This window comes from Amphiprion ocellaris, chromosome 22 (genome assembly GCF_022539595.1).
Source record: "Amphiprion ocellaris isolate individual 3 ecotype Okinawa chromosome 22, ASM2253959v1, whole genome shotgun sequence".
In the NCBI taxonomy this organism is placed as follows: domain Eukaryota; kingdom Metazoa; phylum Chordata; class Actinopteri; family Pomacentridae; genus Amphiprion; species Amphiprion ocellaris.
The window spans coordinates 12,497,216-12,515,961 of record NC_072787.1 but is presented as its reverse complement, the minus strand read 5'-3'; the positions used below and the strand labels follow the sequence as shown (position 1 = coordinate 12,515,961).

The 18,746-nt window shown below is 39.3% G+C and overlaps 1 protein-coding gene across 2 annotated transcripts in view; it reads right to left on the bottom strand.

The window, feature by feature from the left end:
• Nucleotides 1-18,746, bottom strand: part of cntnap2a (contactin associated protein 2a) — a 365,865-nt gene that overhangs the window by 26,234 nt on the left and 320,885 nt on the right. Inside the window, exons 19-23 of one of the 2 annotated variants that reach the window (XM_035948975.2) lie at nt 15,713-15,931; nt 13,379-13,408; nt 8,397-8,633; nt 1,845-2,078; nt 1,419-1,552 (exon numbers count right to left, since the gene is read on the bottom strand). In XM_035948975.2, coding sequence (XP_035804868.2) covers nt 1,419-1,552; nt 1,845-2,078; nt 8,397-8,633; nt 13,379-13,408; nt 15,713-15,931 — 854 coding nt within the window. The remainder of the gene's footprint in view (nt 1-1,418; nt 1,553-1,844; nt 2,079-8,396; nt 8,634-13,378; nt 13,409-15,712; nt 15,932-18,746) is intronic. The other variant, XM_023272089.3, reaches the window with a different exon arrangement.

Here is an 18,746-nt window from a genome sequence, read left to right as displayed (position 1 = left end):
TGTGAGAGAGTTTTTTATGTGTATGTAGCAGAATGATCATCCCTGTGCTTCAAGGTTTCCTCGAAGGCTAAGTTTTGTTTTGAGCATAAAGTCTAGGGATCATTCCAGAAATGAAGGACATTTGGGATTAAAAATTTTTGAAACAATGACAATTTTCTGCTCCATATTCATCAATAATAGGTAATAAACTATCAACGGCTTGATTGGCTCAGCTTACACATCAATGGTATTATTCCATGTTTTCTGTGTTGGTTGCTAACCCTACTCTAATCACAGTAACAGGGTTGCTAATCCATGCTAATGTTAACTTTTTCTCAGGAGTAGAAGCTAGATATTTAGATAGCTGTTACTGCTGACCAAGAGGACAACTTATTGATGGAAAAAAGTAAAGAAAAAAATCAGAAGAATTTGTCTTATCCTGATAATATGCATAACAGGGTTGCATGAGGTAGAGACATTCAGTCAAGGCTGACAATGTTATGAAAACATAAAAAATAGAAGAGAGGACATAGCTTTGCTCGACTCATTCTTTAGGAAAATTGTTTGATGATGTTAATTCCAGCGTATCATGTGTTTCACTTCTTTCTTCTTCTATCATGCTAAAAAGGTTATGCTAACAGGGTTGTTGTGGGACACGTTCCATGCATAATAAATATTACTTAAAATAATATGTACATTAAAAAAAATGTTCCCACAATTATCAAGAGACATCAATGAAAAAAATAATACCAAAAAGGGAAATTTAAATGTATTTGAGATTCAATTTGGTCATCAGTGGGGTGGGGCAAGAGAAAAATGACATTTTAGGAGGAACTCCAGACTTATTTGTTATTTTATAAATATTTTCAAGCATTCTTTTCCGCTATTTTTTTTTAGATTTGGTCTCAGGACAAGTAAATTTACACAATAACTGCATGTTTTAGTAGTTTGTACATGTACTAGTTTTAAGAGAATATATAGAATATCAGACATGGCTGATTGACAAACAAAGGTGTGAACATTGAGGATTTCAGGCAGTTTAAAAGCAGGCCTTCAACCATTTGCACTTTATGAAAGGCTCTGCCTAGAAAGCGCTTTGCTAAAATAGTAGCACTTTAGGGTAGGTTTAACCCAGTCAGTATTACTTGTCATTGTCTTTGTTTTATTCTATTGTTTTTTATATGCCTGTAACTCTGTATGTTTTTCTTTTATGTGTAGGACAACGGATGGAAATTAGCCTTGTGCTAAATCTGGCGTATTTACTGCAATCTTGTGTAAACTATTATGCGATTGTATGTTCATTAACATGCACTATCCCGTCCAAAAAAAAAAAAAAAAAAAAAGATTATTTGAAATTAGATGGGTGGCAATTCTGGAATTACTCCTAGAAATTATGTGGTGCAGAGTGGTTGAATGTGTGTGTGTGTGTGTGTGTGTACCTGGATGGTGATGCTTCTGTTGAGACGGGACATGTTAATGCTATGTGGCTGTCCATTGGCCAGGTTGCGTTGGTCCACATCAATAGCAAACGGCTCCCTCAGACCGCCCAGGTTGTACCGCACCTGCAGGGAACCTGAACACACCAACAGGAAACTGAACAGGCATTTCTGGCACCGGTATTTTTGCGTTACTGTGTCTGTGTGCATAAATTCTGAAACACTAGATGGCACTGTCATTTTTTTTTAATGCGTCTGTTTTATCAAAGCTTATTGCTTGCCTGCTCAGTGGGAGGTTGCAGTCTCAGGAGGCTTTTTGGAGATGACAGAACTTTCTAAAGTGTGCCCACAAGGACAGCCTTTAAACGTACTGCAGACCTCACTAATGAGCAGCAGTAAATGGTGTGTGTATGTGTGTGCAGATCTCACCATTCTCTCTTAACACCACAGCCAGATAGTCCTGCGTCTTAGAGCTGACGTACATCAGAATGGCCGGAGCATTGGACGTGCTGAAACTGAAAGCCACCTCCTCCTTCGTTAGGTTCACTTCGTGTGGTGTCAGTTGGTGTGTCACAACCTTTGCATCCTTACTAGCTCCTGCAACTGCTTCGGGCAGGAAGTTGTACTTAATCAGCGTTCCCGCTTCGAAGAAACCTCCGACATCTGGGTACGAAGAAACAAAAACGCACATATGACACAAGCATACACAAATATAATACAAGCTGCAGCATCTGCAACAGCATGTGTGCCCAAACAAATGAGCAAAGAAGGAAAATGCAGCAAGAAAGGAAGAAACTTTTCAACAAAAACAAGTCACGGGAAGCCACATACAATCTCATATGTTCAAAGACTCAACAGGGTAGACTTACTATCTGGACAGAAGGGAATAACACACACATAAATATGGCTGTGTTCAGAGGGTGTAGCAAAGACGGCGTTAAATTGCTGCGCTCTAGCATCTGAAACCAAACAATACTCTGTTTACCACCACATTAATAAACCTAATGACATATTTCAACCATTCCAGGAGGCTTACTGATTCTCGTGATCAAACACTGAGAAGAAGCCACCTTATTTTTCTATAACCTACTTCTGTTATGCAGGTTGTTTATGTGTTTGTGTGCACTGTCGGTTAAAGAGAAGATAAAGGCATAATGCGTGTGAAGTTAAAGAGAATAGTAACAGAGAAAGCAGAGAAAATAGGGTTGTGTGTGTGTTTGTGTGTGTGTCTGTGTGTGAAAATGCCATAGAATATTTCTCGACATGTTTCCTGTGTGGTAGTAGAAACATGTAACTACACCCCTTACAAGTGCAGAATTCCAAGTGAACACATTTATGTATCTTATTTAAAGCTTCACTTCACTCATCGTCTCCCACCGGACACAGTACAATAAATACTTCAAGCTACTGAAATTTAATAGAGGGGCTTATTACTAGAAAATGGGCAAATTCTCTGACTGGTATTGTCGTACGGGCGAAACCTCGCCTTCGTTCAGGTACACCACAATTTTATCCTTTATTCTGCTGAGCACTAATATAGTTTCAAGCCTCAGAAGTCTGGAGAGACCCATTCTATCAGTGGTTTTGTATCAGCCAGGAGAGCTCTGAAAGGGCCTGCTTCTCACTTTGTTTTCTGATGTGGCTGCACTGTTCACTGCCAATCTGTGCTGTTGGGTATTGACTTAATAAGAGCTCACACCCTCTTTGTCCTGAATATGGCCAGATGGTCAAATCACCACCAGGATGAACTCAGATAATTTGCAGTATTTCTGCCAGGGTTACTTAAATTTGTTAAAAAAAAAAAAAAAAAAAAAAAAACAGCATATGAAGAAAAAAACAAAAAATTCAACACAGATAATCATAAAAAATAAAGCTTTCATCCAAAATCACATCTGAATTACTTTATTGTCATATGTAAGGTCCAATATCTGATGCTAGATAAGGAAAGCTAAGATAAGACAAGATAGGATATGATAAGACAGTGGGAAATTTGCAGTGCTGCAGCAGCAAAGACGATAGTGCAAATGTGTTGGGAACATCAGTAAAATGTAGTGGTGGACTGTGATTAAAAAATGTATCTAATTAATTAGAGGCTTTGTAATTAATCGAAATTAATCGCATTGTCAAATAGCAATATTTGACACAACTAATAATTTTTTTCAATTCAAATAATTTGAATAAGTTTGGTTGACAGATGAATCAATGACATAAAATCAGCAGACATACGTGTTTATAATTTAAAATTTATAAAATTTTAAAATGGGACATGCAGAAAACACTGAATTTGATGATTTAAAGCCTGAATTTTTCATTTTTTCTTGAATGTTTTCCCACAGTATAGCACATAACATAAGCATGGGACAATTAAAAAGTTGAAAAGCCATAGATTCGTTTTGTTTTCATAGTTTCTGGGTCTGATAAATGGTGTCATTTTGATGGTTCTTTTGTTAGGAATATAAATTTTTATTTATTAAATTTTTTTTCTTTTTTATAATTAAATTACTAAAAGACAAGACAAACCAACACCGATCGTCACATAACTCCGCCGAGGCTCCGCATCCTTGGTGGAGTAAAAACTTTAATAACAAAAATGTTTATGTTTCATTTCTATTTATCTGCATTTTTCATCTGTCTGCTACATTCAGAGATTACTGCAAAATCAAAGTGCACTTATAGCGATTATATTCAACATTTTAAGACTTTTTATAAACTCAAGCACTTTCAATGTCTTTAAAAGTGGTCTATTATGGGATAACCACACCATTTGCCAGTACCAGGACTGCCGTAGCTAACATTAGCTCTGGTGCTAACAGCAAACTGTTTTACACTGAGGTGATACCGTCGGCTTGAAGTGCTGTGGTGGTAAGAAAACTCTTTGTTGCACAATTTGCATACAACCACGCTTTCATCCAAGCTGCTAGATTTTTAAAAGAAAGCTTTCCACCCAACAAGCTCAATGCGGTCTGGTCTTCCTTCACTGTTCACCAAACTTTATTGTACGCTGACACTTCTTCCTGTCTGACAAACAGACTTTAGGTTCATTACCGCCACCCACCGGGCTGGAGTGTGCCAGAAATGACGGAACTAAGAAAGGTGCGATTAACTGCATTATTTTTATAACGCATTAGTTTTTCTGTAATTATAATCAATCGAAATGAATGCGTTAAAGTCCTAGCAAAAACACGTTAGGCCAATATTGAATATTAAAACATTAAACAATGAAAATACTCAAGTACTGTTGATGTTGTACAGATTCTTCCATATGTGGAAAATCAGATTTTGCACAGATTCCTCTGGATGTGGAAAATAACAATACATGTCTATTATGCTGAAAAACAATGATATGACACAGATTCTTGTATATGTAGAAGAAATTGACATTGTACAGAGTTTTGTACAAAATATCCACAATGCAGTGGTTGGAATGTGTTGATGTTGCACCACCGTGAAATATGACAGTTTTTCTATGTGTGGTCTACTGGGAGCAGAGCTGGTTGTACAATCTGACAGACGCAGAAGAGAAGGACGAACACTAACGGTGAAGCAGGATGTCACTGTAAACATGCCACATCTCTATTTGGAATATGGTTCAATTTGCTAACCTAGAAAAAAAAGACTGGCAAACAGTTACATTTTACTGTCTTTGGTAAACACAGATATTACTTTTATTTCTAAATGCATATGTGGAAAAGTAGCAGTATTCATTGTTAGTGTGTAGCTTGAATACAGTTTTACTAAGTAGAAAGTATCAGATTGTGCTAATTCTGTTTGGTAATTGACGTTTTATGTACGTAAATCAGAATTCAAGTCCATCTCCGGTCATTGATTAAACTCTTGAAAATTCTTCTATGTGGACCAAAATTACTTGTTTAGCATTTTTTTTTCATTATAATAATCTCCCTGCAGCCTTAAAGTGGCTTAAATGTAAGTCTTCATCATTGCTTCATCTAGAATGTGCAGATCTTTGAAGTCCCCTCATCTCCGCTCAAAAACTACTTTACACTGTGACAAATTAGAATATTGATGTGACTCTATCATACACTACGGTTCAAAAGTTTGGGGTCATTTTGGAAATGTCCTAAGCATTTTTTTCAATGAAGATAACGTTATATTAATCAGAAATACAGTCTAGACATTGTTAATGTGGTAAATGACTATTTTAGCTGGAAACGGCTGATTTTTAATGGAATATCTCCACAGGGGTACAGAGGAACATTTCCAGCAACCATCACTCCTATGTTCTAATGCTACATTGTGTTAACGAATGGTGTTGAAAAGCTAACTGATGATTAGAAAACAGTTGTGCAATTACGTTAGCACATGAATAAAAGTGTGAGTTTTCATGGAAAACATGAAAATGTCTGGGTGACCCCAAACTTTTGAACGGTAGTGTACATGTTAGAACCGTTTGCTACTTCATATGTCTGACTCCAAATTTCTGAAACTGTCTTTTGTTCACTGCAGTTCCAAGGAGGAAATGCTCGGCTGTGGTGTTGACTTCTTTTTTAAAATCATGAACATATAAAAAAAACACCATATGGACATGGTAACAAGGTAAACAACTTGATTTTCATTAAAATATAATTAATGTCAGATTGTCCATATATGATATTTCACTCTGCGCTCTGAAGGTGTCAAATTAACAAGCTAACTTTAGTTTCATCAGTTTGTTCGCCACACATCAGCTCTACCTGGCAGTTAGTAGGTGTAAATAGTTAACATCATGTAGTGACATCTGCTACATCTGCAATGTGGTATGCTAATCTCCACTTAACGAGCGCTTATTATAAGTTAGTTGGTAAGTTTCAACTTTTGGAGAGCTCGTGCAAGTGTCCTCATTCTTGCTATTAGCTAAAGTTATAAAGCTAAACATTCCTCCTATTTTCACACAGTCTGTAGATTATATGGAGCTTATGTGTGCCTCAGTCTTCTCTGTTTTGCTGGGAGAAAAAAAATTACTCAAACTCACTGCCAGGAGCTTCAGCAGCAACACACACAATTATCTAGACACATGAGATGGAATGAGAAAAGCTCCAGAGCAAGAGCTCTTCATGTGTGTGTAATTTATGTCGGTGTGTGAAGAAGTTTTGGAAAGGGAATTTTGTGCAAGCTTGCACAGGTATTTTGTTGTGAGTTTCTGTGTGTGCATGTGTATTCATTTATATGTACGTACATGTGCACACCGGCTCCATGTGACCCTCAAGGGCAGAAAAAGCAAAAGAAAGAGAGTGTATAATAATAATACTGCAGGGTCCCCTGAGCAGTCTGTAAATATGGATACAATGGAAATGCACTATGCAATTATGGCTGACTTCATGCATTTTTCACTCGCTGGGAGGATGGGGAGAGAGTGGTGGATTGAAGAGAGGGAAAGGGGAGAAATTTGGAAAAGAACAGAGAAAATAGGAAAAGGGGCGATTGAGAGAGAAAGGAGGAAATGAGAGGGCCAAGGGAAAAAAATGAAAAGGAGGAAGAGGTAGACACAACAGGGGAGGCACACTGGGAGCAAAGAGAGGGACAGGAGGGAAAGAGCGAGAGAAAGGAGAAGGAAAAAGTACAGTAGAGTGATGGAAATGAGGGGAACACCTAGGAATAAAAGACAGAAACAGACAATGAAGGGAAAAGTCACATCATGCACAAAAACAAACAGTCACAAGGGTGTGCTCTCTCCCTTTATTTTCCTCTGTATTTCTCTGACACACACCCACACCCACACACCCACGCGCACACACACACACACACACACACACACACACACACACACACACACACACACACACACACACACACACACACACACACACACACACACACACACACACACACACACACACACACACACACACACACACACACACACACACACACACACACACACACACACACACACACACACACACACACACACACACGTACACACAGACAGTAATCTTTATTCTCTACATCCTGAATGCCTGATTGGTTATGACAGAATTCAGAGGAGGTCTTTTCATGTCTTACACTAGCATATCACCACACACTGTCACCCTCTTCCACACCACACACACACACGCACCGAGACACACACTCTGCTTTTCTGTCATCTTGTCACCCCCCTGCCAAGAGCACAGGGGAAAAACACCATTCGACTTTAGGAAACAAATTAATTCACGTGTCGGGGATCAACTCTCTGACTGCGAGCTAGCAGAAAGCCTCTGACAGCGCCGCTGCTCCTCTCCCAAGAGTATTTTACAAAAACTTGTTTTGGGAAGTCAAACTTTAATTGTGCATCTATTGAATCCCTATGAAACAAACATGATGCTTTAGCAACAGCGCGGGGAGCAGAGTTGCAGTGTGACACTTCTTGTCTGTGATCTTCAAAAACCCAAAGCTACCCACCTCTTACTGAAGTCACTTGTATTTTGTTTTTTTTTTTTAACTCTCAGCTCTGCATTTGCACAGCATCAGAATCAGCATTCAGCGTGTGCACTCTAAAAGTCAGGGAGAATTGGTGGATAAGCACAATATTGCTCTCAATCGATGCCTTTTATCATAAGCCCAAATACATTCAACACCGACAGCTCCAAACTGAATGGGAAGTGAGGACAATCACAAAGTACGGCAAAAATCACCGTGGGTTGTCAGGCAATGAAGCTCATTGAAACATAACTACTCCAGCGGTAATCCTGGTGCTGTTTGACTCTGGCTTTGTGAACTAAAAGAGGGACTACAAATGATGACATGCTTTCACAAATATGCCTCCAAAAAAGCTGCTGGACAATTGTTTGCCAAGAGATTATGGCTCAGCGTGCCAGAGAGGTAGTTTGGTAGGTTTGAAGAAGGAAACGCTCCTTTAAGATACCTTCGAAAGTGGCATAAAAGGCTGGTGAAATGGAAACCAAATGGCATAAAAACACCTCAGATTCCCTAGTGGGTAAAATTGCTTTGTCTTGCAAGTGAAGTTTCGAAGATGAAGATGCATTTTCTCAAACTGCCTCTTACCTTTTGTGCAAAACGGGCCATCATAGGCAGTTTCGGTGCAGTCACACAAGTAGCCGTTGTACCTCTCCACACACTTTCCTCCGTTCCGGCAGTACATCCCAAAACTTGTGCAGTGGCCTTGGCAACCTGGCTTGACTCCAGGCGTGACTTCGGCCCTTTCTTCCAAATCGAGGGTGATTCCATTCATTCGTAAGGCTCTGATACAGCCAAGGAACCCCCTCTGACCTCCTGCAGCACCTGAAGAAGAGGGAAGGGAGGGGGATGCATGAGTGTAGCAAGGATATGCAGTAATGGGAGAAAAGAAAAACAAATAAAGAGAAGGAAGGGAGGACAAATGGAAGTCAGGGTCATGGAGGTCATTCGAAATGCAAGAAGCTCTGTTTTTAATCTGTTTTAGAAACGTTAATATCCTAATGCCTGGAGGAAGCCACTGATGTCATGTTAATCGTTCCGACTGTGAGGCTGTTCTTGAAACAACCTTCAACTCATTTGATTTCTTCACTAATTAGAGCCAGCCTAATGAACACTGTGTCTTAATGAACACTTCACGAGCGTACACACGCAAATGGATGCACGTAAAGTACATGCTACAGCCAAACGCACGCATTTAATAACATCAAACCACACGCGGTGCACCTGATTTGAATGAGTCAATACAGGTATTAGTGCCTTAGCCTTGGGGTGTCGATAGCCATTCCTCTAAAGTGCTTCCATCGTCATTCTGGCCTTGCACCATTACAGTCTAACTACCCATTAACTTGGACAAAGTAGGGCTGTTAAATAGATTAATGTGCACCTAAATGACTATTGCAATAAACACACTCATAAACATACACCCACAGGTATAGATTCAAGCACACCTACAGAAAACGGTTACACTGTATGGATAAACACACATGTATGCACTCATGTGCACTATTATTAACAAGAGCCAAGGGGAATTTTAGTTATTAAAACTTTCAACGGCATCCTTTGGCTAACGGAAAAGTGTCCATTCAAAATGACATGTAAATGAGATTTATTTTACACATAGTTTCCTCCCTCCTCCTCCTCCGTGAAAATACAACACAGATATAATGAGATTACTAATATATGCACTTTGGTTCTCTCCAGGAAATACACCATTCACATATTGGGATGCAGCTGGGCTTTCGTGTGCTTCCGCCCACCTTTCCAGTCCCATAAAGAATTAGACTTTTAGTAGACTTCTTAATTAATCTATTTTGTACCACTGATTGGCTGGAGGTTTCAGCCACCTGTTTACTCAGGTTTAAATCAGTCTCTGATTAAACGGACAGCAGGCTCTGAGGCCTGCAGAGACCGGGGCAGACACGTACACACTCACACACACACACATTCACACACACATTCACACACACACAGGTACATACAGCTTCACTCACTAATGCTGTGTAATAGAGCCTGACTGATAGTGAATGGAGTCAATATTGGATTATCACAGCTACAGTTATGTGAAAACGTATGTGCAACTGGACACTGTTGGCTTCTTTTGGACACATTTGGAAAAGCAAACTTTTAGTCTTCTTAGAAACAGCAGCTATATAATAAAAATGAAGGCTTAAAATTGATGTTTTCCAGTCATTTTCATAATTTAGATCAGAGGTGTCAAACATACGGCTGGTGGGATGACTTTGTGAAGTGCAAAAATTACAGAGACGACATTAATTGCAATCTTTCAATAAAAGTTGCTGCTATTTTAAATTTGTCTGCTGCACTGCCATAACTTTTCTGTATATTTGTTGTATAAATTGTATACGTTTACAAGGGAGGAGGACAACTTAACCTTCTTCCTTAATAGTTCCCATTTAGTTTGTGTGGTTTGCCAGTTCAGGTGGTCAGAATTACTACACATATGTGGAAACATCTTGACAAGTTGTAAAATACTGTATCATTCAGTTCCAGATACCTGTGACTAAATGTTTTGTGCCTTTGTAGTTACACTGTGATCTGTTGCAATGCACAAATGACAAACTGAGGCAAAATATTGTTGAAGCTGCACTTATTTTTCTTAAGAAATTTCGGTTTGTTCATAATGTTTTGCAAAAAGACAGTTCATTAAATTAATTCAGAATGTACTTTTTTGCACTAAAACAAAAGGAAACATTTGGAGTTGTGGTTATTTATAGGTTATTATGCTCTGATTTTACTGGTCCGGCTCACTTGAGATCAAATTGGGCTGTATGTGGCCCCTGAACTATAATGACACCCCTGATTTAGATAAATAAAAACACTACAATCTACATTCTACTATCACAGAGAGATTGCAAAAATTTGAAAGAAGGAACATAAGCTAAAGTTCAGGTCTTTGGGAATAATGTTCTCTGGACAGATGGATGAAAGCCAGAGTTGTTCGGCCACACTAGTAGATATTTTGGCACCGACCAAAGACAGCTTTTCAGGAGAGCAACTGCATACCAGCTGTGAAGCACGGTGGTGGTGGAAATGTTATGGTTTGGGGGTAAATTTTGCATAGAAGAACGGGCAAGAAACTCAGCGAGCCGATTTCAGAGACTGGTGGACAATTATGCAAAACGCCTACAAGAAGTTATTTCTGTTCTGGCCAAGAGTGTATTTAACTTTTCACAGAAGTTTCCACACAAGTATATTACATTTATTGATATTTTTGTTCAATAAATGACTGAAAATGCAAATTTTCCGTGTTTGTCTTCAAATCTACCACCATTGTCTGTGGTGGTAGACAATGTTTCAACAAAGATCAGATTTATGTACCGAAAAATCCATCAATTTTCATGTATTTACACATGACTGCATATCTATTTTTGTGAATATGCTGGCAGAGATGCACATTAAAAATTCTCTAAAAATCAATAAGGCAGCAATAAATATTTTACAGGTTACTTTTTTTAATATATGTATGTATGTATGAGATCCGAGTTTCCTGATTTAAGTGAATATGTTTTGCCTTGTATTTCTAGAGTTGTCATTACTTATAATTGCTGTTAAAATGTACTTTATTAAATATTATGTACATTTACTATCAGTTTTGCTGTTCAAGCTCAAGCAGTCGATTGCTGTATGTATTGTATTAATAATAGAAAAATATGTATAGTTATTGTTTGTTGGATCCAAATTTGAGGGATTTTGCCATGTTTATTGTGATAATTGGCAAGTTAGTTAATTCATTAGCAAGAATTTATTTTTCTTGAGTATCTTTTTACTAGTAGCCCTAAAAATCAAGTCTTGGTCAGGCTTTGGAACACACACACTTATAATGACACTCAGTCACAGCAATACATGACTGCACAGGAATACCGAGACAGATATTCAGATACATTAGCAGTAATAACACACACACAGCATGTGTATACATCTATTTCTAGTGTAATGTGTGAGCCTCGAGCGAATGTTACCCATAATGATGTGCTAATGAGAAAGCATTTTATATTCATTAGGATATATACAGTGCACACATATACATGACATGAAACAGCCACAGTCCTAATTAAAAGAAAAACCATGGGTGAACTTATGACTCTCGGTGTGCGTGTGAATGTGTTGGTGTTGATTCTACGTTTACTGAGTAAAGATGTACTAATGAAAAAACCTGCAGTATGCGCTTGTATACTGTGAGGCGAGTTGACTTAAATTATCAATGGCAGTATGTACTGTAGGTAAAGTTCTGCTGAGAGTCTGATCCAACCATTAGGATAAATTTTCAATTTACACAACCAGGCTGCACATCTGCTGCGCCGCTCTTTTTCCATTATCTTCGTATAAGCAGGTTAATAGAACGGTGGTTTGTCTATTTCTTCCTGCTTGTATGTTTGCTGTTCAACATTCAGGAGATCTTCAGTGCAGCGTTTCCCCCACTCTGTGTTTATTGGGGATGCATTTTCAATTTGTGTTGGTTGTTGATGGGTATTTTGATTCATGGGGCCTAAATGCCATTTCAAAAGCTATTCCAAGCCACTGGCATTTCCAGGCAGCATATTATCATTAGAACCCCTTTATTACTGGCCAGATGCTTTACATGTGTTGGGTTATAGCAGTGTTTTTCTTCAACTATCGCTCTTAAAGGTTGATAATGGGCCTGCTTCTTAGGACTAGCTGCATGGAAAACATTTTAAAACAAGAAAAGCAGTCAGAGAGAACGGTGATCCGCCAAGGCTGCTCGGTCGTATCATTTCCGATGGCTGAAATCTTGAAAAAATTTGTGGCAGAAATCATGACACCATAGAATGTGGCCATTTAATATAGATGCACCCATAAACAAAATGACCTTGCGCTGAGCACAGACATGTGTTATGCATGTATACATTATGTACGGATACCGAATTGTGTGACCTAAATATGTAGCGGGCAACGGGAATTGAAACACCCCCACAATTTAATCAATTGTTCCATGTATCATTTCCGATGGATAAGTCCTGATAGGTCCACAGTGGTTGATTTTTAGTAGGATCGCAATCATGTGATCGTTAGCAGGCAGCTGATGTAGTGTTCACTTGTTGCCATAATTAAAGTGACGCCATGCCGTTATCTCACAATGACATGGAAATCTTTAATGAATCCGTGGATCCAGACTATAAGCCACATCACTGCCAAAATCTAATCAGTTGGTCCTTGTGTCATTTCTGACCTTCCTTGAAAATTCCATCCAAATCCGTTAATCCATTTTTGAGTAATGTTGCACACAGACAGACAAACAGATGGACAGACAAACCAATGCCGATTGTCACGGCCTCTTTATCAGAGTAATAAACTACCATCTGCTGCAGTTCATCACACCTATATGTTAACGTATAGTGCAAGTTGAAAACACCACAAACAGTTCAGAAGATCAATGCTGGCTAAACGTTAATCACCATCACTGCGGAGCTGAAAAACAGATGCAACAAAACACACTATTAGAAGTGTACAGTAGGTGAGGTGAAAACTGAACCTGCTGCTGCATCAGTGTCACACAGAACCTTTCATTGTACTCATTAAATGTTACCTACTGTCTTGGCAGGTGAGCGAGGCCGGTTTCCCTGTGACAGATGTCGCAGACATGCAGCGAAGAAGCAACAAGCAAGATGCCGATCCACGCAGACAGAAGCAAGGACACGAAAAAAAGGCAGCACACAAAAGAAAGACAGAACAATCCAGACGTGTGAGAGCAAAAACATGCAAAATCAGGGGAAAAAAGAGGCGACAGTGAGCATTAATCAGGAGGGAAATCAAAAGAACAGATGGTGACATTAAATGAAATAAAATGTGGCAAGATTTATGGTCATTATGTGCATGTATGAAGTGTACTGAAGAGCTAAAAGTTAACAGTGTGAAGTAAACGACAGCAGGCTGATGGTATAACATTTACTCTCAAGGCCATTAGAGCAAATGAGCCACTGTGCAGTAAACACTAAAGCAATCAAATGCTTGATGAAGAGCATATTGATTGAGAAAGAGCAAAGGAGATGTTACAGAGACAAATAGGTGAGCAAGGTGAGCAAAATAAAGCTCCTTGTTGCACTTACCTGCTTTCATGTGCGATCATATAAACGCTTCATTCATACAGATCATTTTCTAGGGTGAGTTTGTTTTCTTATCCGCCTCTTCAGTCAGTCCTACTCCTTTTTAAGTTTGAATAGTTTTTTTCCTAGCACTCCACCTTTAAGCAGCCACATCAATAATTATCAGAGACAGCTGTGAAGTGGCAGAGAATGAGCCACCATGAGGGAGCATCAAGTGAGTCCGGACACAACCTTGTTGCCTGCAGGGCTCCTCTGACTCTTTCCAAAATCTCTCGAGCAAACACAAAAAGATCTTTTCGGTGTCAGAGGGCAAATCTAAACCACTTCCCTTGAGAGGCTGGGTCACTCCCTGTGTATCACACTGTAACTTCTCAAAGCAATCTTCAAATCTGGATTAAGCAGGGATTAGAGATCAGATATGAGGAGACGCCGTCACCTTTGTGGCTGGTGTTGCTTACAGTTCTCCCTCTGCTCCCCAGCTCTCTTTATGGCATTTTTGTGCTCCACACACATACGCACACCTGAGAATTCTCCTGTCACAGGCCAGAAAACACACATGCAAATGAGGCTCCCTCGCCACGAGTCGCACAAAGACAAAACCCCTTCTTTCCATTCCACTAAACGAAAGTACAAATACACTGAAAGGCAAATTGGGACATGATAAGGTGAGGGTGTTCCAGCAGCGCTCGAATCAGCAAAAGTGATGAGACGATGAAATTATATTATAACCAGGGATCAGGAGGGTTAAGGCTATCACATCGGGTTGCCTGATTGGAATTTGCAACAATCTCCTTTGGGCAGAACTTTCTCCATGAGATAGTCGGAAGTCTGTGATCCGCCTCAGCACTTTTCTTTCTATCCGCAAATCCCTAAAACTATTTTAGCCCCTGGAGTTTGGACTTTGGTCTATAGAGTATTGATAGCTCAGCACAAAAGGCAAAAAAAATAAAATAAAAAAATGAGACCGACAAGTGAAAGCAAGCACATAGAGAAAACCGGGCAGATCTTCTGCCATTTGAACTCCCGATGAGCTTTAGAGAGACTTTGTGTGGAGAGGTAGATGAAGCCATCAGGAGCAAACACTATTTGGGGCCTAACTGCTGCGATAATAAAGGACTGCTGTGTTTTATAATTGACACATAATAAAGGGATACAGGGATAGAGAAAATCAGAGAAGTGAAATCCTCTCTGTGTAACAATAGTATGTTAATCCATAGAAGTATAAATGCTGATTTAAAGTCTTAAAGTATCAAAGAAATGACCTCTATAAGTAACATGCCCTCACTTGCAGCACAGAGACTCAGCTTTAAATTTATTAAAAACTCTGATCACTTACTTGGATGAGTTTCCAAGGATGTGTGTGTCCACATGTGTGTATATCATTAAGTGTAACACATCCCTGCGTATATGTGTGTGTGTGAGTGTGTGTGTGCCGGATTAACTTAATTAGCAGTGGCTGTGGCTCAACTGGACGGAAGCCTCTTAAGGGAGAACGCTGTGATTTCCAGTAAAGCTGGTACATCTTTAACTTCTGAAACAATCAGATGTTCTCATAGTCTGTGTACGGGGGCAGCATTACAGAAAACACAGACAGTTCAGAAAGTTTTTTAATTAACAGTTGAATCCAATTACATTTACATGGATGGTGTGTCTGTGTGGCTGAGCTTTCTTCACATAAGAGTTGGTAATTGTTTCTGGGAGTGTCCCTCCTACACAGAGCGGATATTAAATTGCAATCAAACGTGTACATGAGTCAGTCTTACACATGAGGGTAGTTAATTGTTTGGATTATGCGGGAGTGATTGAGGGTGTTTGTCTTACCCACGTAGAGCTGGCTGAACAGCTCTAGCCGTGTATGTCCCTGTGCAGGAGCCAGCTGGGACGCCCGGTAAGTCTGATCCAGCTGCAGGACCGCCTCTTTGACGTTCCGCTCGGCCATGACGCGATGCCACTGGTCGTCGTTGAGGGGTGTAGCCGAATGCACCGTCAACTCCACGGGTCCGTTTCCAACATCGAACGAGAAGGAGACCACCTTAGGAGCTGTACAAAGTAGGGGAATTAATCCTAAACCCACATGAAACAAACATCACAACTTTCCAAGACCTATAACTCCGTGTTCTGTCATAGCCCACAATGTAGGCAGATATGCATTCAATTTCTGAGCCATTAGATTTAATGGCTCATTTGTTTCCAGGCCATTCATTCGGCTTGTATGGATTTCAGCTTTGCAATACACGGCTGCTCACAGCTTCGGACAGGGCTAATCTCACAGGCTGTCGATAGGTGCCAAGAAATGTTGGTTTTGCGTGACATAAATTTGTATTGCTGCAGTTTGCATGTGTTGTTTTTCTTCAAGTTGTCAGACTTTCCCTAATTTTGTTGAAGAAAGGAAACAGTAATGGAGGGGGAAAAAGTAGATGGAAAAACAGAAGAAACAACAGAGAAAGTGTTTAAATAATGAGGAAAGGCAAGGGACGGCAGAAAGAGAAACAGAAAGGTGCAAGTTGGCCTTGTTTTTCTGCACAATTAATTTTCATTATGTGCAGCTGAGTGTGTGTGTGTGTGTGTGTGTGGGATGTATTACGGGTGTGTTAAAGCTGTGGGATTGCCATAGAATTTGGTGCTACTCCGTAATGACATAGCCTAATATTTCAACAGACCAATAGAGGGCACTGCTACACCTTTTACTACCACGACCAGGGAAATGCTCACTGATGTTTCTGAATTAAAGTGCGTTTGACCCCACCACCTGTCCGTTCCAGATGTTTTTGCTACAGGACTGGTGAGGTCACTGTCCAGTGCTTTTTAACACCTCTGGAGGGAGCAGTGATGGATCTGAACACTGTGTGTGTGTGTGTGTGTGTGTGTGTGTGTGTGTGTGTGTGTGTGTGTGTTACGACAGAAAAACGAGCTGATAAAGAGTCAGAAAATGTTTGTGTGGGAGTGTTCATAATTAGAACTGTAGCCCAGTTTAATACAGTTAAGCAAATAGCCTCCACAAGCCAGAATGTACACTATGTAGATAACACACAGTTTTATACGCACGCATTTCAAAGTCAAGTGACGTGTTTTTCCATCTTTTTTGCACGACATTGGTTCAGTGAATGTTTACTCTTTTTGCTGTGTTTTATAAAAGTAATGAAGCAACAATGAGAAAACAACAGGGAAATTATTTTTTACTGCTTTAAAGACTATTCACAAGTGACAAATTAAAACCCAACTGGACTCTTTTCTTAATGTTTGGTAATATTGTGGGATTTCTATATAAAAACTATGCATTCTGGGTGGTGCCACATGGGGGGTATTGGCACCAATGTGCTGCAGCCATAGTGATGATAAATAGCTCTATATGTTACCGGCTCATTATGGCTTCATTCGACTCAGTATTTGAGGGGATAATTTTATGCAGTAGTCAGTGGGGAAATGAACTTGCTTCTTTAGCTTTACCCAATCTTTATGCCTGGCCTTTTTCTCCTTTTCATATTGCTTTCGTCTAATTATCTGTTATCATTCATGTATTCTTCCTTTCTTTGGCCTTGAATTGTTCCTACAGTAAATTTAGCTCCTCTGTTTCTTTCATTTCCCGTTTGTTCTTTCATGTATCGCTCACTTTCTTCCATGTTCTGTCGCTTGCTCTGTTATTTCTTTCCTCTTTTTGTCTACCCATGCATCCCTAGAGTCTACCGTTCCCTCCCAGTATATTTCTTCCTTCTTACTTTAATTTCTTAAAGACACCCTCTGGTGTAAATTATGTTTTGTACTTGTATAACATGTCCATATGGTGCTTTTTTTATATGCTAAAAGACACATCATTGGCGAAATAAGCAGTCAACACCATGCCTGAGCATTTTCATCTTGAAACTGCAGTGACCTGATGACAGCAATAACATAGATTTAGACTTGTAGGGTTTTAAATTGTGATGGCTGCACCGGACATTCTTTGACACCCATATTGCACAATATACAATTTTATTTCAAACAACATACTCACAGTTTATTTAGCATTTGTTGACATATAATAAGTTGTTCAAATTCTATTGGTTTTACCAGCACTAGGGGTATCATCCTTCTGCTGTTGGGGTCATCTGGCCGGGTTTGTGGCAAAGGAAGAGACCGAAGAAACAGCAGTCTTTAAAAACAGAACCATAAAAAGGACATGCCAAGCGGTAGCCACATCATAAGGGGATTGGGTATGTTTGGTTTAAATATATTGATATTGTTATGTCTTGACTTAGATAGTTAGATCATTTTTGGATTTGCTTAATGTGGTTTTTCAGATTTTTAATGGAGTATCTACATAGGGGTGCAAAGGAACATTTCCAAAAACCATCACTCCTGTGTTCTAATAGTAGATCGTGTTAGCTAATGGTGTTGAAAGGCTAATTGATGATTAGAATTTGTGCAATTATGTTAGCACATGAATAACAGTGTGAATTTTCATGGAAAACATGAAATTGCCTGGGCAACCTCAAACTTTTGAACGGTAGTGTATGTATATGTTTGTCCTCTTTTGTTCCATTTGTCAGGTAACTTCTGTGATTTGCTTGTGAAATCAGTACCATTGGTTTGCCAAGTTATTTAGCTATAATAGGTTTAGTTTAGTTCTGTACTTTTGACCTATTTTATAGGCCAAGAATTTTACTGCTTTCTGCTGTGTAAAAAAAAAAACAACCAAAAAAACAAGTGTAAACTTTGGGGTAAAAAACAGAAACCCTTTTTCAGAATCTACCAGCGACTCTTCATGCTTTGCTCATAAGGAACCAATCCTGTCAAATAGTGGAGTGGGACCTTATTTTTATTTTTCACCTTCCGAATAGCTTGACAGTTCGAACATGTGTCATTTCATCTCAGATCA